A 21,321-nucleotide genomic window follows, 5' to 3' on the forward strand; every position below is an offset into this window, starting at 1 on the left:
GGGTTATGTGACGTCTAAAGGTGTGTTTTGCTCCGCTCACCGGTCCCTCAAAGCGAGCAGAGCTGCAGGTGCTGATCTCTCTCTCTCGCGCGTCCGGTTATACTTCACTCACGTTTATGTCCAAATCCATCAGATCTAGCTAGTTCTAGCTAATGATATGGCTGCTGCCCCTCCCTACACGCAGATTACGCAGACTTAAACCTCATCTTAGGCCCAAATGCGGCGCAAATGCGCTCCGCAGCCGTTGCGAGGTTCCGGCGCCAACAGTTCATGATCGTGCTCCCCCGCCCCCTGTTAACTAGACCCTCCAGAAAAACGCGATTTTGCGATCGCAGAATTTACCGCATAATCAGCAAAATGGCGCAGACATTTAAAAGGCTGCATATTTATGAAAAGGCCGCATAATCTCCACATTTTTCCACACAAAGTTGAGGGGAAAAAAAGTTGACTCGTCTTGACGTGACGTCATCAGCTCGCGCATCACAGAATGTAAACAACACTGTATAGAGTGAACGTGTGGAGCTCACACGATAGAGAAAACACCAAGATGAAAAAATCTAATCCATCTCATTTACCGACGAACATTTCTACTAAAGACCGGGCAAAAAGTGGGGGGAAACTATTCTGCACCCCGTGCAACTGTGTGTTGGAGCATAAGAGAAAATCGACGGGGACGACCCACTTTGATTCATTCAAACATTTGAAAATGCTTTCTGCTGCTGCGGACAAGAAAGCCAAACAACTCACGTTCAGCGAGGCATCAACCTCCAAAAACCTTTCGAGGGCTACAAGAAACGAAGTGAGTAGCCTACAAGATTGAAGCTGGTCAGATAACGAACGAGTAAATGAAAACGGAATGAGGCGGAGAAGTGTGTGTGTGTGTGCGTGTGTGTGTGGGGGGGGGGGGGTGTGTGTGTGTGAGATTAAAAAAGCCCAATTGCTTTTACAATAAATAAACATTGAATGTGTTTAATTGAATAGTAAAGGGGTTTAACATTAGTGGCAGGTTGTTTGTGAGAGAGAATAAATAAGACAGCCCAATATTTAAAAAAATTGTTATTCTTTTTCCCCGCATATTTAGCATATTTCGCAACTTTCAGCATATTTCGCAACTTCCCGCAATTTCACCGCATAAAATCACATAAAAACCCGCATGTTTAATCGCATAATCAAGGATTTTAGGCCGCATAATCAAGGAATTTAGCCCGCATAATAAAGGATTTTTGCCCGCGTTTTTCTGGAGGGTCTAGTTAACACTCGCGACACATGAGTGGCCAGCCTAAACAACTATAAGCGCTGCTTGGCAACCGTGTGTGGCGGCAAAGTACATAGACATTTTGACAGGAGAGATTCAGTTTTGCTGGTATTCAACATATTTTACCAGTCATAGTCCGGTAATTATTTACACTCTAAGAAGAGTCCTACACAACAGACATGGCGTCAAAAAGGAGTAATGTGTGGAAATATTTCGACCAGGTTAGTGAGTGCGGTGTAGAGTGCAAACTATGCCAAATTAAACTTATATATACAGTGGGTCAAAAAAGTATTCAGTCAGCCACCAATTGTGCAAATTCTCCCACTTAAAAAGATGAGAGGCCTGTAATTTGCATCCTAGATACACTTCAACTATGAGAGACAAAATGAGAGAAAAAAATCCAGAAAATCACTGTCTGATTTTTAAAGAATTTATTTGCAAATTATTGTGGAAAATAAGTATTTGGTCACCTACAAACAAGATTTCTGGCTCTCACAGACCTGTAACTTCTTCTTTAAGAGGCTCCTCTGTCCTCCACTTGTTAACTGCATTAATGGCACCTGTTTGAACTCGTTATCATTATAAAAGACACCTGTCCACAACCTCAAACAGTCACACTCCAAACTCCACTATGGCCAAGAGCTGTAAAAGGACATCAGAAACAAAATTGTAGACCTGCGCCAGGCTGGGAAGACTGAATCTGCAATAGGTAAGCAGCTTGGTGTGAAGAAATCAACTGTGGGAGCAATTATTAGAAAATGGAAGACATACAAGACCACTGATAATCTCCCTCGATCTGGGGCTCCACGTAAGATCTCACCCCGTGGGGTCAAAATGATCACAAGAACGGTGAGCAAAAATCTCAGAACCACACGGGGGGACCTAGTCAATGACCTACAGAGATCTGGGACCAAAGTAACAAAGGCTACCATCAGTAACACACTACGCCGCCAGGGACTCAAATCCTGCAGTGCCAGACGTGTCCCCCTGCTTAAGCCAGTACATGTCCAGGCCCGTCTGAAGTTTGCTAGAGAGCATTTAGATGATACAGAAGAGGATTGGGAGAATGTCATATAGTCAGATGAAACCAAAATATAACTTTTTGGTAACAAGTGACAATGATCCCAAACACACCGCCCAGGCAACAAAGGAGTGGCTTCTTAAGAAGCATTTCAAGGCCCTGGAGTGGCCTAGCCAGTCTCCAGATCTCAACCCCATAGAAAATCTTTGGAGGGAGTTGAAAGTCCGTGTTGCCCAGCGACAGCCCCAAAACATCGCTGCTCGAGAGGAGATCTGCATGGAGGAATGGGCCAAAATACCAGCAACAGTTTGTGAAAACCTTGTGAAGACTTACAGAAAACGTTTGACCTCTGTCATTGCCAACAAAGGGTATATAACAAAGTATTGAGATTAACTTTTGTTATTTACCAAATACTTATTTTCCAACATAATTTGCAAATAAATTCTTTAAAAATCAGACAATGTGATTTTCTGGATTTTCTTTTTCAAATTCTGTCTCTCATAGTTGAGGTATACCTTGCTATACCCGCAACCTCCGTTCCAGCTGAGAGGGTCTTCTCTACAGCTGGCCTGATTGTGAATCGCCTCCGCACATGAAAGATGTAGGCCTATAGCTGTCAAACTGTGATCACCAGTTCATACAAATTCGACTTGGTTTCTTTACTTATTTGAACATGTATTTATTTATTTCCAAAAGTTATTTTTTTTTTACCCAATTTTATTTTTATAGGATATGTACATTTCGGTTAACTGGTTAACCGTTTTTTGGGGGGTCGAATATTCGAATATACATTTGCTTTCAAATTCCCATCCCTAATACGAACCCTGATGTCTTTTTAAAAATCTTGAGGATGTATTTTTTTTAATTGTAAAAGCTTTCATGGCATATATCTTCTTTTTTTTTATAAAGGTAAATAATGAAAAATGCTACAAAGGTACACCTTGAATTGTATAATTCATGATATGTGTGCTTCCTTGTATGGAAGGCTGTAGTCACTTAAAACGGTGTACCGGGGCAGAAGAAGCGTCTATTCTTGGATTTGTTCCCAGTTTAATTAGTCACAGTGTCTTGGATGTGAACTCTGCCATTATTTTCTACTTCCTTGGGGGCTTTGTAAAGTTACCATCCATTCACTAGGCTGTCATTAACCTACATATTCAGACGGCCAGAGGAGAGACGGCCCACATTTTAAGGCTGGAAAGTGTCCTGGGTTGGATGTAAGGCTTTGGTTACATTGTAAGGCTGTCATTACCTCTGGAGCTAGAGGGATTACAGGCCATTTTAATACTTTTTATAACTTCAAGCATAATAAATAAAGCAATTAACAGACTACCTGCTATTACAAGATCTGAATCATGACATCTAATACTTATAAAGTGGTGCAGGAATCAGTCCTAAACCCAGAAAACTCCCATGGCTCAAAGATCACGTTTTCTTGGTTAGATTCCCCAAATTATGTCTAGTTAATACAAGTTTACAAAATGAACCCTATGTTCTACAAAATTTAATAAGTATACAAATTCCCCAGTGTTGAACGTCTGAAACTTTAAAAAAATCTTAAACGGTGGTTGCCAAGTGGCTAAATTAGACTACTAAATGTCACCAGAGCCTTTTTATCTTTGCCAATTGAGTCTGCCGTGTGAGTCCACGGCATGGATGTATAATAAGAACTGGATAAAGCGTGGGAGGGGAGGCGGGGTCTCCTTCTCTCCTATGAGAGCTGCTCATTGGTGCATGAAGTCAAAATGGCCCAACTTTTGAGAGAGCAAAACCTCTCAGATTACCCGTCATGCCTTGCTGCCAGAGCAGAAGAACTCGTATGTGCGCTCACAGAGCATGCGCCCCTTAAGCCCCGCCCCCCGAGCTCCCACTCTCGGCTCACTTGAATGAATGGAGAGAGAAAATAAATCTAGATTCGGCTTTTAGTGCATTTTACAACTTTAAGGACCGAATGATTATAATAAGGGCTATAAAATAGTTCATACTGGGTAGTTTATTTAGTTAACAAAAAATTATCCACCGATTTACAGATGTCTCTTTCCCCATGTTAGTCAATGGGAAAAAGTTGTTTTGGGCCGGGTGACGTCACGGACTGACACGGATGTTGCAGTACCGCCGTTTGGACACAACGAATGTTGGGCACAGAGTCCGGCGCACTTCCTGGGGGCTTGGTCCACGGCTTAGTGGTGCTGACGTGAAGTCACGTGGCCATCATGTAGTTTTTTTTTATAGCCTAACGTTAGCTTTTTATCTCTGCCAATTGTATTTATGGTTCAGCTTTCATAAAATGCAGGGTTTCCCCTACATTGATTCATTTGTGGCGGGCCGCCACAATTAAATACCGTCCGCCACAAATAGATCTCGTAAAACATTTTTACGTTTATTTTTATTTTTGGTGGTCTAATGCAGTGCTTCTCAAACTTTTTTCAGCAATGTACTAGGGCTGTCCCGAATACCATTTTTCGGGCTCCGGATATTCGGTAGTAATCAGCAGCGAATATTCGGTGCGGAGAGATTTGTATTGTTTTTTATTAAAAAAAGGAAAATGTCAAAAAAATATTTTTTTTCAAAAAGGTTTCATAACACGCTCCGAATCCGAGATACCTGACAACACGCTGTTAAGCAGAAGCGCAGAAAGAGCATACTATTACGATTTATATGTATTTATTGTCTCAGTACTCGCAAACATTAACACTAAATGTGTCCTCTCAGTGCATGACATTAAGGATTTTGGGAGATGGCCCTGTGGGCCATCTAAGCTAATTTACAGATGGCCCTGAGCCCAATAGAGATTGCCCTGAAAAATGCAGACGGAAGAAATGGCACGAAGGGTTTGGAGGGCCTCGCCCTAGAACATTTAGATTTGTCCAGGTCTTACTGTAGATGCTGTCTGGTGCATTCTCTTGACTGAATTATAAGATGAACCACCACAATATTATATTTTACAATTTCAATTTTATTCTTCATTTCACTTGTTTGTTTGCTCTTGTTTGCTGGCTTGCATGCCCTGCATAGCTATAAGAAATACTTAAGTTGTTGGTAAAGACACTTTCCATCTGATGAAGGCAAATGCCTTCCCAGATGTAAAAAAGTAGAAAACATTACATTCAGTTATAACTGTCAAAACAAACATTATTTACACTATTATGGCCCCTGTTAAAAATGTTTGTAATGTTATCTACTGTAAGTTGGTCGAATGAATGCTTCCTCATCCGGAAGCTGACCGAGCAGACCCGAGCAGCAGTCGAGAGGAGCCGAGCGCATCCGCGAAGCACACAACATGGTGACGTCAGAGTTCCCGTTAGCCGGCAAATCTAAATCTCTTCGGTCAAAAATAATTTCCCTTTAGCGCAATACCGCTTCAGTTGCGCCACTTATGTGACAGACAAGAAGAGTATGTAACAGACAATAATAGTCAATTCTAATGTCTAACACGTAATGTGGAGAAAGAGATGTCCTGTCTGGGTTGATTGTGCGTTGATCTGTTGGTAATGCCTCGGGGTTCCGGTGGGCATGTAAACAAATGCATAATGCTGCGCTATACTTTGTGGCCTCACCCGGTTGCATAGCGACATTTATTGTTTAGGTGTCTTTTTAATAAGCAGGTAGTCATATCATTAGCTAGAACTAGCTGGATCTTATCGATATGGACATAAACGCGAGTGAAGTCTAATCTGACGGGAGAGAGAGATCAGCTGCTGCTGACGAGTCGACACGCAGCTCTGCATGATCACATGCAGCGGTGAGCGGACAAAACACACACTTCAGGTTAGAATATCACTCGTAGCTATTTTAATTACCTCTCAAACTACCTAAACTAGTTATAGATATTTTTAGTTTTACTGTAGGGTCACTCATTACTGGATCCGCGAGCTGCATGATACTGGCATAATAGATTGCCCGATCGGGCAACCAGCAGGTGAGGCTTCATTGCCCGAGCTAAATACTAGATGGCCCCGGGCCATCGGGCAGTCCTTAATGTCGAGCCCTGCCTCTGTAGGGTAACTGTAGGGTCTGCTGTATTGTTGAGGATTTTGGTGGCTGGGATGCGTGGGAATGCACCTACGGACACAAGTTATTATTAGGCTGAGCTACTCAACTTTATGCCATTGCCTTAGCCCCAGATGTTCCCACATTACTCCTATTATTTTCACTATTCGGATCAAATTAAAAAAACTAATATAAAAAAACAATTCGGTTGCTTGCTTGCAACTATTTTCCAAGCAAAGTAAGTGCACGTTTTTATCATGTGTAACATTACTGTTTAAACGGCGGATAAAGCAGCTTCATCATGGCAACTTGACAACAGCTAAGCTAAGCTAGGCTACTACTTACAGCATCCAGGTGATTTTTCAGAGTTGTTGTGCCACCGTGGTAGGCCAGTTTTTTATCGCATATTTGGCACATATTCTTCCTACCGCCGTCCAATTTAAGTCCCACACAGCTGCAGCAGCCAATTTTATTTGTATAGGATATGTACATTTCGGTTAACTGGTTGACCGTTTTTCGGGGGGTCGAATATTCGAATATACATTTGCTTTCAAATTCCCATCCCTAATACGAACCCTGATGTCTTTTTAAAAATCTTGAGGCAGTATTTTGTTTAATTGTAAAAGCTTTCATGGCATATATCTTCCTTTTTTAAAGGTAAATAATGAAAAATGCTACAAAGGTTCAAAGGACAATATGATTTTCTGGATTTTTTTTTCTTCTCATTTTGTCTCATAGTTGAGGTATACCTGGGATGAAAATTACAGGCCTCATCTTTTTAAGTGGGAGAACTTGCACAATTGGTGGCTGACTAAATACTTTTTTCCCCCACTGTATGTTTAACAAACCAATGAACAAAATGATATATTATTAAAAACTATAAATACAATACACAAATGTAACATGTTTATATGAGGACCCTCTTAGTGGTTCTAGGTACGTACCCCCTGCAGTACCCCAACGTACCGCTAGTGGTCCGCGTACCCCCATTTGAGAATCACTGGTCTAATGGATAGTGAGGTGGGCTGATGATCTCCAGGTTGCGAGTTCAAATCCCACCTGGAACACCACCACTAGTGTGCCCTTGAGTAAGGCACTTAGCCCTCAGTTACTCCAGGGAGTCTGTCTGCTACAGTAGCCATGAACTCGCATGTAATTTGTTATTTGAAGGGGGGGGTGGATGCGTGGGCCACCCGAATAGGTTAAGGGGCCTTTGGCTTTTCTTGCCAGGGGGGGGTTGCGGTGCCCCCACAAATAGAATCAAATTCTGTGGGAAACACTGAAATGTATGTTCCAACCATAAATGTGTGTTTGCCAGAGATCTTATTTACTGCAATATTCCAAAATCCAATGACGAAATCCCAGTGCTTTTGTTCAGGGGAGCCTATGTGAAGCTAAATTCCGTGTCGGCCTACTAATATATGTTATCACTGCACCACTATATATCCCATGGCCTCATATTAACGACTGTTTCCTGTTTGTTTTCCAGGAGACAGTGGGAAGGTGACGACAGTCGTGGCCACACCAGGTCAGGGACCGGACCGCCCACAGGAAGTCTCTTACACTGACATCAAGGTGAGCAAGGACCAGTGTCATCAGAAGAAGAAGAATGTTTTTATGACTAAGTACAATGTTATAACATAATCTGCTGCTGTATCGAAGACCTTTATGACCTCATTACACAACGTGACTGCAATAGATCTGGCTGAAGACGATAAGCTTGTTGATCAATACCAGTGGCTCCATAATCACTTCACCACGTGCTGACATTTATGGCTTTCACTGCTGATGTTATCTTGCGTCTGACCTGAAAATGTGACATGGTAAACATGGCTCTTAGGAACGCGCTCTTCTTAAGCCAATATCACAATTTGCTGGTGTCCTACTTTAAACTGGTTGCATCACTTTAGACATTGACAACTAACAAAAACTAAATTTAAGTTTTTAATTCTGTTCAGTGATTCTATCGGGGATGCAAATTAGTCGCTAAGAAATCTAGACCGCAAAATAAGTAAACAAGCGAGTGCCTGTTTTTCCTGGCCAAGAACAGGTTCCTTGAACACAATGCCAGCATTACGTGTTTTCACGTGGTTATGTCTCGTCTGAAAGGAGTGTAGACTAGACGTGCTGACAGAGCACCAGAACGCCGCTCCAGCTCTTCAAATATTGCAGTACCCATAAGGAGCCATACACACCTCAGTGTTTGCGTGGCTGTGTCTTTAGTTGTAAGCACAGTGGCGATCTGTTGTTATTAGCATCTGGTTAGCTAGCTATGCTAACGAATTTAAAGAGCTTTTCTACAACCAGGTGGAAGATAGCTCTCTTCTGAGAGGCTCAAATAACCTCAGCTCAGTGAGGTTAAGGCACACCTTGATATGATCATTATAGTTATTAATGAGACATTAGAGACTAAATAAAAAACAGGTATAAAATACTATATGACAGTAACAAAAAAGTTGTTAAAAATAACAAGAATAGAGTTTAAAAGGAGAGTGATTTGTAAAATATCCAAAAAGAAAAATCTGCTTACAGTTCTGTTTCATATGGGTGTTGAAAGATGTATCGATAGATCCCTTCATTTTGCTCTTAAAGTGCACCGGATTGATGCTTTTAACTTCAATATTAAAACAAAAAATCTTCCCGAGGGATCATGCCCGGACCCCCCTAGAGGAGGTTAGGTCCCTCCCCCCACGTCATGTTCACATGGATAGGATACTAAATACATTTGCACACATCTTGTGTCCATATATTTCTGCCACACCGTGCAAATGCATGCATGCGCGAGTCATGGTAAGATATCTGGATTAAGAGGTTGCTTTTTCTTTGCACAGCATGAAAGAAAGGCCAAATGAATGGGCTGTGATTTTAGTTTTTTTAAGCAGAGGTTGAGTTCAATCATTTGTACGGCCCTCGGAGGATGTTGTAAAAATTTAAAGGAAAAAGGTTCCCCACCCCTGCTGTAAATAATAATAAAAACCCTTGATTTATAACTTACTCTGTCTCCTATTGATCTGAGTATATTATAAAGAATAGCCAGTTAATTGAAGCATTATAGCACAGGCCTTTGTCAGATGGAATATTATGCTGTTTTTTTCAGCTTCGAATAGTTCTCTCTTTTTTCACCATACGTGTGTTTGCATCACTGATATATAGAAGTTAATAACAATAGCCTTATAAATCACATCACCTGATGAGCGTTCATTGATTCCTTCAGTCCAGTATATGACTGTTCCCTCTTTTGTGAAAACATTGCAGGTGATTGGCAATGGGTCGTTTGGTGTGGTGTACCAAGCTCGCCTCATCGACAGCCAAGAGATGGTGGCCATTAAGAAAGTCCTGCAGGATAAGAGGTTCAAGGTAATATTCATCCACATGTTCTCTTGTTCAGGACCTAAGCTTGTTTAAAACACCTTCCTTTCATCTGTTTTTTGGACAGATGTCTCCCATGTGTTTTAGTTTTATTAGTTTAAAGATTGCTGAAATAGAAGAAGAAAAAATGTAAACCAAAAAAATGTAAACCAAAAAAATGTAAACCAAAAAAAGGTTACGTAAAAACGACCAATAAAGATTTATTTTTAAGATTTATAATCAACTATTAAAGCTGATTCACAAACAGAACACTTGTATTTTCCTGGGGACATTTTTTGTGAGAGTTGCTCCATTTTAGAATGAACTAAAATTAAAATAATGTAAAAATATTTTTGAAACATAAGAAGGAAGACTGAAATTAAAGTAAAATGTACAATAATGATAAAACACAAATATGTTATATTAATTATTAAAGCTGATTTAAATGTGTTGGCAGTTTGTTCTATGTATCTAAAATGTCTCCCATGCTGGGTCTGTTCTCTGGATCTCCCCCCCCACTCATGTGTTTTCTTGTCTTTGTAGAATCGGGAACTTCAGATCATGAGGAAGCTGGACCACTGCAACATTGTCAGACTACGTTTCTTCTTCTACTCCAGTGGAGAGAAGGTACAGCTCATGTTTTTTTGTTTTGTGCAAGAAAATCAAAAAGCATGGTCATATTCAGGGACCAAGTGGGCGCATATGCAGGCAAACATACTCAAGTGCATTACAAACACACTTAACTAGACAGCATAAATGCGGCCTGCACAGTTGAGGCCTGTCAAAAACAAGAAAAACAACTATAAATATATCGTTTTAAATATCGTTGCTATTCTAGTCGATGACAGTCCAAATCATGACCATATCAACACGGACACTGGCAAACTTAACAGCCAACAAAAATACATACAAATATGAAGGTGCATTTGTTTCACACAAGACGGTGGATTTTTGAGCATATTTTCTATCTGCAATAAAGTGTACTTATAGAAATAAACAGCAGCTCTCTACTAGGGATGCCAGAAACTGACCATGATCAAAATCGAAAATATCGGACAGCCCTGGGGAATAATAATCGATTATTCGACGCCCAGCGTCTGTTTTCAGTTATTGTATCGGTGTGGATGCCCACATAGTTTTTTTTTATAGTTATCTTGGTTTGAATGACTTTTGAGGCTCCAAATAAATATTATATTAATATTTTTCAAGGCAAGATCATCCCCAGACAAACATGAACATATTCACTCACTCCTGTCTCACAGTGCCATAGTTTCATGAGAATAAAACAGATGTAATGATATATGCGCATTTCCTATAAGATAACTCGATGGGAAATAAAATAAATAACAGCAACCCTAAAATGAATGTTTGTGTTTATTGGATAGTTCCATATGAGGCACCCAATGCTTTGCACTATAAAATCACTGTCAACTTAAAACTATGAGCAGGGCTTCTTAAATCCAAAATGACCTCTGCCCTGTGCTGTACAGAAAGATGAAGTGTATCTCAACCTGGTGCTGGACTTTGTACCTGAGACGGTCTACAGGGTTGCCAGGCATTTTAACAAGGCCAAGAGCATCATTCCTATCATATATGTGAAGGTAATTATCTGCTTTTACTACAAAGACATTCTGTGTTGTCTACGTAATGTGAAATGTTTGTGTAAGTCTAGGAATTTGTTGTTGGTGTGCAACTTTGATGTACTATTTTTAAACTCTCTTTTTTTTACTCTCTATGTAAAATCGGCAACAAATTGTTATTTTTTGATCCCCATGTATTTTTTATTATTATAACTGTTTTTGTCCTTATGTTGTGACCTCCGCAGGTGTACATGTACCAGTTGTTCCGCAGTCTGGCTTACATCCATTCCCAAGGCGTGTGTCACAGAGACATCAAGCCCCAAAATTTGCTTGTAGACCCAGAAACTGCCATCCTCAAGCTGTGTGACTTCGGCAGGTGAGATGATGCATTACCAGATGTAAAAGATTTTTGACAGCAGCAAAAATAAAGATGTTTCTGTTTGTAGAAAAAATTAGGGATGCTCCGATCGCCAATTTTGGGGCCGATCGCCGGTATCGGCCGATCGAGTGGGCGGGGCCTAAATGGAAGATTTAAACATCACTTTAAATCTTCCATTTAATGGGGCTCATTCACTGGAGCTTCCACAGACCCGACAGTGAAGAATAAATATATGTATAACTAGTTTAGCTTGTTCCATAGGTAGATAAAGTAGCTAAGCATTTTAGGTCTAACTCTTAGTGTGTGTTTCGCTCCGCTCACCGGTCCGGTGGGTGGAGTTGCAGGATTTCTGCTTCACACACGTTGCATTCCGCTATTTTACTGTCTTTTTCGGACACCTTAAAATAATACCAGACCTGTGAAGCAATTTTGGCACGCTTGTTTTGCCGCGCACAGAGAAAAGTCATGTATTTTACGTCTCACGATCGGCATGTTTAGAGGGCACCGATCGATCGGTAGAGAGTGAGTATCGGCCGATCGATGTATCGGCCGATCAATCTATCTGTATCTATTGCCTAATGGGGATTTCAGCCTATGTGACATTGCAGATAACGTATGAATAGGTTAATTCACGTCTAGGACTTCAAACAGCCTGATGGGATTGTATAAAAAGACTCGAACCTACTTCTTAAAAAGGGTGCTCCGATAAGGATTCAAAGGGCTGATCACTGTAAGCATTATTGTCTGATACAGATCACAGGGTCTGCTTGTTGCCTTCTTTGTATCTCACAGCAATATTTATTTCTCTATCTTCTTTGACTTGAACAAGTTTGACCATATCAAATTAAGTTAAAATAAGAAAAACTTCACAAGTCTTGATTCCCTCCACAATAGATCACATTTTCAACACCTTGATTTCTTGTGTTTCCTTAGCGCCAAGCAGCTGATCCGCGGTGAACCCAACGTCTCGTATATCTGCTCGCGATATTATCGTGCACCTGAGCTCATCTTTGGTGCCACGGACTACACTGCAAACATCGACATCTGGTCAGCAGGCTGCGTGCTGGCTGAGCTGCTGCTCGGACAGCCCATATTCCCCGGGGACAGCGGGGTGGACCAGCTCGTAGAGATTATCAAGGTGAGTGTGTTTAAAAACATAAGAAGTTGAAGTAATGTGGGATATAAAATAGAATATGAATATTTACATAAACATATAAAGTGACATTAAGGATATCCAAAAGCGATCAAATAATGTTATTTTAATAATATATAACTTGTATATTTCAATATATACAGTAGTGTGTTAGTAGTTTTATTATTAGATATCTCTGTGCTGAATTTATGGTAGTGCCACTTGTAATTCCTGCTTGCAGTGAGTGTCACGGAATGATTTTACTCCAGATTGTTATAGCTTATTATTTTTGTTTTGAAGAATTTATATCATGAAAGACTGCTAGAATAATCACAGTGAATCACATCTATATGTGTCTATCGAAACTCTGCTGATACTCGTCTATTCATCTATTCTCAGGTGCTAGGAACCCCAACTAGGGAACAAATCCGAGAGATGAATCCAAACTACACAGAGTTCAAGTTTCCTCAGATCAAAGCTCATCCATGGACCAAGGTAAGAACAACAGCTGAGGACAAACCAGCAGGTTGTATTCACCGGGCCTCTTATGTCTGACATGTAGAATGAATCATGCATGGAAGTATGGACATTGAGAAAGAAAGTCGGTAAACAGAACAATGTTTTGGCACATTCTGTGCTGTTATAGGTAGAGGAATTCTTCTCTTCTGTACACATACAAAGGTCTTTATTCCAAAAGTGTGTGTCAGAACAAATGTTGAGAGTTCCTGTGGCTGTGTTGTTGCCCACTCAGTCTATTTAAATCTGCGAGTTGAAGGTCTTTAGTGCCCTCCTTCTGAAAGTCGATTAACCCTTTGAAACCTCAAGAGTACAGCAGCAACGTAAAACCAAGAGAAGTGGCCCTTAAACATTTACTACAGAGCAGATGGCTTTCTACTTTAATACCTGCTTATTCTTTTTGTATATTCAGAACTCTTCTGTAAGGGCTTTTTAGTTTTTTCTTTCTGAGGTTCTACAATTTGCTCAATTTAAACTGGAAAATAATACTTGTTTATTTAATTTGAGGCTTTATGTTGTCTCTTGTGGAAATTATTTTGAACTCTTGTTGTTGTTCAGGTGTTTAAACCCCGCACCCCCCCCGAGGCCATCGCTCTGTGCTCCCGGCTGCTGGAGTACACGCCGGCATCGCGGTTCTCCCCTCTAGAGGCCTGCTCTCACGCCTTCTTCGACGAGCTGCGCCAGCCCAACACACGACTGCCCAGCGGGCGAGACCTGCCCATGCTGTTCAACTTTAGCACCACAGGTACATTGTTACCCCTTTCCACTGAGATTAGTTCCGTTCTCTCTCTGTGCTGGGGCTAGTTTGGTTCGCAGCTGGTTCCACTTGCAAAACACTTCTGCTTTTCAAACAACCAAAGCCTTCAATGTTTTGCGGCCCTGTAGCCGCCTCTGTGATTGAATAGTAACACATTGATATACACAGAAGAGGTCTTCGTTTTAATCATGTCACAATGACGGTCTGTGTTGACTGTCAAAATCCTCACCATCTGTTCAGAGAAATACAATCAGGTGGTGCCTGCTGCTTTGCTTTGGGCAACGCTGAACCTCAGTGGAGGTGAAATAAATACACTACCCTATTGTTGTGTGAAGCTCTCAACCTGATATGACTCATCATTAAATATCAAACTCTCTTTATTCCCTGCAGAGCTGTCCATCCAGCCCCAGCTGAACTCAACCCTCATTCCTCCTCACGCTCGCTCCCATTCAGCTGCCTCCGCCCACGGTGAGAAACTATTCTGTTAATGTTTTTATAATTGAACTAAAATATCATTGTAGTGGATGATGAACAAAAAGTGTTAAGATTTGGTGGCAATTTAAAACTATTGCAAGACAAATCAAGACGAGTGACAATTCAATTGATTTAACGCATTTATTGATATCGCCACAGTTTAATTTCCTCCTGCATGCGCTTTAACCTCACATTGTTTAAACGGAGCTCCTGTGAAAAGCTCCACCCTCTGTACAGCAAATGAGAGAGAAAAGGAGAGAAACTAGCCCAACTCTAAATGGCCGCAATCATATTGGAGACTATAACACTGCGCTGAAATTAAACTGTGCATAATTAGGTAAATAAACCATTTAGTTTTGTTTTTTGATTGGGTCTGGGGGCTTGGGCCGCCCCAGAGGTAACCACTGTAGTCAGCGGCTCTGTAACTATATATGTCTTGATGTAACCAGATTGATGTTGTTTGTTTGCATGTTTAACACAAGATGGCAGTATTCCATATGAAATCAACAACACATGTCATGAACTGAATAGACATGAAATACTGGTCGCTTATTCAGAAATAAGAGATTTCTGAATGCACACATTGTAGGTTAAATACCTTATTGGTTTTAAAATAAGGAGACACTGATTTATAATCGACCACTCTCTTCCACCAATGTGAACAAATACTTTTTCAAGATTCCAAATACCTTCACAGTCCTTTATTCCAACCATCAAATGTTTGTCCTATTTAAAGCCTTTCCTCTCACAAAAATGATATTAAAAAGTAACTTAAATAACACATTTTTGTATCTTTTCAGACTATGTTTTTAGTTACATCTGTCTTAAATTAGGCTTAGAGATACAAAAAAAAGTTGCTGTCGGGTCCTTTGTCAACTGAACCGTGAATGTTCCACTGACTGTCTTTGTTTCCTCTTCTTCAGATGGTACTGGTTCAGATTCATCTCAACACAGCTCAGTACCAGGATCTCTGAACAGCATCTGAAGCAGCCTCCCACCTGCCTGCCAGCCTCACCCTTATCTCAGATGCTCTCACACACACACACACACACACACACACACACACACACACACTTGCTTTCCTCCATGCTGCTTGCTCTCCTCTTAGATTATCTGTTTTTGTACAGTAAATGCATTGAACAAACAAACATTAGTTATTTAGCTGCCAGGGTCCAAACCACGGCAGGTGTTTGTTAAACAAACACGCACACACACAAACAGTCATCTCGCTGCTGCTCGGGTGGTCTGTGAAGGTTCAATAGTGGGGGCTGGTCCTCTGTAATATAAACGTTTTTTTAAATTCACATTTTAATTTGTTTTTCTTAATATTTGTGTTTTTATTTATTTGGCAAATTGAAAGCATCATGTGGTCAGACAACAGTTGGGCTATATAAGGTTTTATTTTTTGTTTTATTATTCAGATTATTTTTGTATACGCTTCAGTTTCTCTCCATCTGAACTGTACACCGCCTGACCGAGATCAGAACTGGCCCCCACAGGTCATCAGGGTAAAGGATGTTTTATTCAACTCAGGGCAGGAGAGTGGATGCAGGGAATAATAAATCCCTTAATCCTCCAGCCACATTATTTTTACCAGCCCAGCCTGATGTTAGGTCTGAAGTCTTCTTGAATGAAGTGGCAGGTAGGGTAGGAGACCTCATCAGTAGCAGGTTGCAGTGTTTGGTTGGAGGTGAATGTGTTCAGTGGCTGCATTACTCTAAACAGACTGGACTGGTGTCACCATGTTTCACATTGTTTGGTTAAAAATGGTCTAATACCACTTCCTAATGTCTAACCGTTCCAATACTAAGTTTGTCCCTCTCTTAAACATGTAGTATGTTAATAATAAGTTTGTATGGATTCACTTTGCTTAACCTGGCATTTAAAAAAAAAAAAACATCACGCTCTAAGTGGGAGAAGCATATTCTACTTTTCTAAAAAATACGATTAGCCCAAAATCTGACTCAGATTTTTTCACACAGAACTTTTGGCAGCGCTTTTGATTGGTGGGCGCCATTAAAAAGATTCCAGTGTAAAATACTAAATAAAACAACATGTAGCCAGTACCTAATTAACAGTTAACGGGTCGTTTTGGCAAATGTTATCGGATTTTATTTTTCTCCCAGATTTCCAATCTACCGATATTCTCCAAAGATTTAGTTCCCCTTCATATTCACAGTTGTCTTTTAAAAGATCAATCGTACTTCCATTAGGGCAGATGTGTTATTATATTATTTTGGGATATAATTATATAAAACATCCAGATAAATATTCCTTAACCTGCCTCTGTTCATCAGCAATACATTAGTTTAGACCTGTTGTGAAGAAAGCGTGGATGTGCAGATTTAGAAAAGAAGCCTTTGGGATTGAGCCAACAACATAAAAAGGTCATAATGTGAGTAGTGGGACATTACTGGACGCTGTTTGGTGCGCTGCTTGTTCTGTCTTGCCAAGTATTGGTTTTCAATTGAGGATTAGATGCAAACTGTCCTAAATAATTCAAATAAAAAACATAAATTGATATTGAAGCTTGTCTATTTAAGTAGATTCTGTATCGCAACATCAATGCTTCTTATAGAAATTGCTCCAGAATTTGTTTGCTAAAGACAATAACCAAATGTACTGCTCTTCCAACCGCCAAGAAAACCGAGTCCACCACTGGGTTCAGAAAGGTGTGTTCCACTCAAATCTGCTTTAATGTAATCATGTGAATGAAACTAAATTAGGAAAAAAAACATTTCTACAAAACAAAGAAATGTAACTTTCATGTGGTCAAAATGTTTTTAATAAGTCAAACATTTTGAAATATGGCAACTGCTTTTAAAAAGTCTGATTTGTTTTACATTTAAACATTTTAAAGCTCTCGAAAATGATTAAATGTGGTAAATATAGTTACTTGTTGGCTCCCTGTTGACATGTATTTATACATTAAAAAAAATAGGCTTGTTCTTAAATGTGTTTTAATTTCACAATATAATACTTGACACTGTATAAAGGTGTACTAAGCCTACTAAAGATCCCTTAAACTGTATCGTCAGATTTAAGAAAAATGCTCTCTAATCAAAAGGTCAATTTGAGGAAATTCCCATTTTAGCTCAAATAAAAAGACTTCTTGTCCTGATGTTAGTGTAGGAAACAAATGCCTATGTAGTCCAGGAGCTGGGTGAATGTTGATTTACTGCAGCAGAGAAACTGAATAATACTGGGATGGAGGATTCAATGTTTTATTAAAACTCGACAGGGTGGGGTACTTCATGTAAACTCATCTATTTGTTTTTGTGATGGAGTCAGTTCATTTCAGCCGAGGAGGGCATTATAATGTCGCAGCTACTTTTCTCCCATCACTGGAAATATGTGAACAATTTCAAAACAAAAACACAGGAGAGTGGAAGGCTTAATGTGAATATAGTTAAGCAGGGGGCTTCCTGTTTGGTGACTGTTTGTGTGCTCCTTGTACTTTTATCTTTGTGAGGACCAATTAGGAGTGAGAAAAAGCAGCATATACAGGTTAAGGAAGATGTATTATCAGTCTCTCAAATATTGAAGTCCAGATGTGTGTGACCATTCTCCAACGTGCAGTCTGAAGTTCAGCCAGTGTTGTAGGGTTTAGAGCCGTCAACAGTACAGATCTTTAGTAAGCAGTGCAGACCACTTGTAGTATAGTATCCTTCCATGCCTCCACCTTCAAAACTGCAGCAATGTTTTGTTTTTTTAATGCTTTTTTTGGATTCCACCATACTCACTGTATGAGGAGAGTGGAGAGCATACATCATTCTCTTCCCCTTCCTCCCGTTTCCTTTGCTGTAAAGAGCAGGGGCATCGTGTTTATCTCTGCGGGCGCGACACACTCAGAGCTGTCTGCGGCCATGACAAAGTGTAACCCCCCCCCCCCCCCCCCCGCAGAGGAATCAAACATGTCTGCTTCGTCTCTTCCTCCGATCTCAGAAGCCATTCCCCCCCTCCCTCACTCTCCTTCTCTTATCGCACGTGTAAATATCACTGATTTTTATTTTCCTCTTTTTACTTTTTATTACAGAGTTGTTTATATCTTCTCCCCGCCCCCCTCATCCTGTCGATGAAGCAGTCTTAGTTTGTGCATTTTTGTAAATAATTTGTTTTTCTTTCACAATTGAAAATGTAAATACAGCAAAGAAGAAAAACTCAGCCTACTCCTCATGTTTGTTGATGCTCTTTCTCTCTCTTTCTTAGTAGAATTCCAGTGGAAATTGTAACGTAGCTGCTAATGCGGTGACTCAGCTGTCCTCTGTGGGAGCACCTCGATGTGGGATGAACATTTTAAGGGGTTTCTGTTCCAAAATGCTCTCTTTGTGTTCACTTTGGGGGGAACATATATTCAACTTACCATCAGTTTGACCTCTTAAAAAAAGTACTGAGGCGTGACATGTTAGCAGCATCTCTCTCCAAAACTATACTTCTACTGTTGATCCATACAGTGTAATACATGCAAAAGGTATACAATGATGATGTTCGTATTACTCTCATATTGTTGTAAATCTATACCTGAAAAAGAAATAACATTTGACAGGCTGCTGATGGAGGGAGCTGTTCCATCATTGTTAGACGAATGCTAGTTCTAATTAAACAAATTCAAGATTTCCCACTTTGTTTTATTATTTTCATTTGGCCTTGGTCACCTTCTCCCCTTTTTTTGTAAAAAAAACCCTCCTTTTGTCTCTCCACAGTAAATAGACCACACGCAGTCACTGTAACCGTCACTCGTGAAAATGTGTTCAAGCTGACACAAATCTTACATTTTGCTGATTTAAATGATACTCTTAAGCTCTAAAACGTCTTAAAACAGCAGCTATAGAAATGAAAAAGCCTCATTTTGGAACAGAACTACGTTTGTTGTGACAGATTGCAATATATAATTACTGTGCAGTATTGAGAAAAAAAGCTAACGGGATATAGATTAAGCTTACAGGTCACTGGCATTTTCAGAAAAAGTGCTTTGTCATGCCTGACCTGATCGTTAAAGTGTTAGTTGGGCTAGAAATGTACAGTTTGATGTCCAGCTTGTACTCAACTCGGGCGTTTTGTATTACGTGCCATATGGCATTCAGAACTTGATGAGCTACAGAGACATGTGTGGACCTATCAGTTGTCAATGGGCAGAAATGTTGACTGAATCTCAGACATTTGGTTTGTTTTCAGATTCTCCGTTGTGTGTAAATGTCACATTCAGTTCATGGTTTTTACTCCAATGCTGTTCACGTTGGTGTCTTTCTGCCCTGGTGGTCTGATGTGTTGCAGGGATGTAGGGAGGGATGGAGAAAGAGAGAGAAAGAAACACAAACCTGTCCGTCTCTGTTCTGTGTATGTATGATATGGACTCATTTACTGTAATAAAGTGATGAAACTGTGTTTGGATTGTGTGCACTGTTTCTCTTTCAAAGTCAATTCCAGTTATATAACCTATATAGGTTAGGAGTTGCATTTAAAAAATATTATGCTCATTTTCAGGTTCATATTTGTATTTTGTGCCTCTACTATGCTTTCAATTTCCCCCAGCAAGTGAAAGGTAGGGTAGGTAATTCACTTCAGAAACACTTTTTGTTATATTCCATAGAATGCATCCAAATGCTTTGACAATAAATATATACAAATATTTCATCTCTGGAAGCCGTGGCGCTGTAAAAAGCACGACCAATCATCTGCCTCAGCCCGGCTAAAGTAACTGGATGGCCTACCTGTCTGTCAGCCTTCCATCTGTGCACAAACTTATCTCATGGCGGCCGGCCCATAGGGGCGCTAGGGGCGCCGCCCCACCTCTTCCCACATACAAAAAAAAATATTTAAAAAAATATTAAATTAAAAAATATATATTTAAAAAAATATATATTTAAAAAATATATATATTTTATATTTTTTATTTTTAATGAACAAGGTAAATATCATACAATTGGTATCAGTAAAATGTATAATCTACAATAAAATCTTGTTTAAAATTGTGTTACGATGTCTAAAGTTACTGATAAGTCACATGTTTCCTGCCTGGCCTTGCCCTTGGCATTAGTTTATCATTACGGGGCGCTGCCCCCGAGCCAAACAGCAGCAACCAGCACGTTGCAAAAGTCTCAATAGTAAACTGTGCCGCCGAAACATAATTTGAGCAAATCAGCGCTGTCAAATATTTTGGTCACGAGGGCGCTCACTCGGCACCCACGTTGCTTACGTGCGTTGACGTGAGTTGTTTTTTAGACTCGTGAGGAACTGGGGTAGTATCTATAGTAAAGCAGTGTAGGCGGAGCCGTGACGTCATCTTCAATGAGCTCCCCAGAAAAACAACACAGCTGTTAGCTCTTAGCACTCAGAGCTCTTCATATCTGTTCAGAAACTAGACAAAAGTTAAACAAGTACAAACCACATACTGTCTGTGTCATGGCGAATACAGTCGCTGGTTTATTTATGTCTGTATAGGCCGTTGTGAGTGTGGACGGTAGGAGCATTTACAACGTTAGCTTAGCCAAATCTCCACTAGAAAACACGCATTTTAAAAGGTTTTTCGCCTGCCGTCTGTCTGCAGACTTGTCAAAGCCTTAATTAGTGGTTTTTACTATCCGGTATCAGTATGTTGTTACTTCGGCATCATTTTGAAACGTGTATTACAATTAAATCACGGTCAAATATGTTCATCTTGTTGTAGTTGTAGCCCCCTTGAAAGCGATTCTCTCTCTAGTTTAGACTGCGGTCAAGCCAGCCTCCACTCGGAAAAACCTAGTCAAGCCAGCCCTCACGTGATATTGCGGTGCGCGAATATCCTATACATTACGGTAGAGTAAAAAAAAATCCTCCCTCTGTGTTTAGATGAGAATTTAAAAAAAACTGTCCAGTATCAGACTCATTTC

At 40.2% G+C, this 21,321-nt stretch overlaps 1 protein-coding gene across 1 annotated transcript in view; it reads left to right on the forward strand.

Moving 5' to 3' along the window:
* The window catches only part of LOC307022526 (glycogen synthase kinase-3 beta-like), a 41,795-nt gene extending 21,958 nt beyond the window's left edge, over nucleotides 1-19,837 (forward strand). The window contains exons 2-11 of the mRNA XM_079655345.1: nucleotides 7,756-7,841; nucleotides 9,522-9,623; nucleotides 10,158-10,241; nucleotides 11,105-11,215; nucleotides 11,440-11,570; nucleotides 12,507-12,711; nucleotides 13,105-13,200; nucleotides 13,780-13,966; nucleotides 14,369-14,446; nucleotides 15,376-19,837. Coding sequence (XP_079511471.1) covers nucleotides 7,756-7,841; nucleotides 9,522-9,623; nucleotides 10,158-10,241; nucleotides 11,105-11,215; nucleotides 11,440-11,570; nucleotides 12,507-12,711; nucleotides 13,105-13,200; nucleotides 13,780-13,966; nucleotides 14,369-14,446; nucleotides 15,376-15,437 — 1,142 coding nt within the window. The 3' untranslated portion in view covers nucleotides 15,438-19,837. The remainder of the gene's footprint in view (nucleotides 1-7,755; nucleotides 7,842-9,521; nucleotides 9,624-10,157; nucleotides 10,242-11,104; nucleotides 11,216-11,439; nucleotides 11,571-12,506; nucleotides 12,712-13,104; nucleotides 13,201-13,779; nucleotides 13,967-14,368; nucleotides 14,447-15,375) is intronic.
* Nucleotides 19,838-21,321: the final 1,484 nt, after the last annotated feature.

This window comes from Notothenia rossii (assembly GCF_949606895.1).
Source record: "Notothenia rossii genome assembly, chromosome: 10".
Classification (NCBI taxonomy): domain Eukaryota; kingdom Metazoa; phylum Chordata; class Actinopteri; order Perciformes; family Nototheniidae; genus Notothenia; species Notothenia rossii.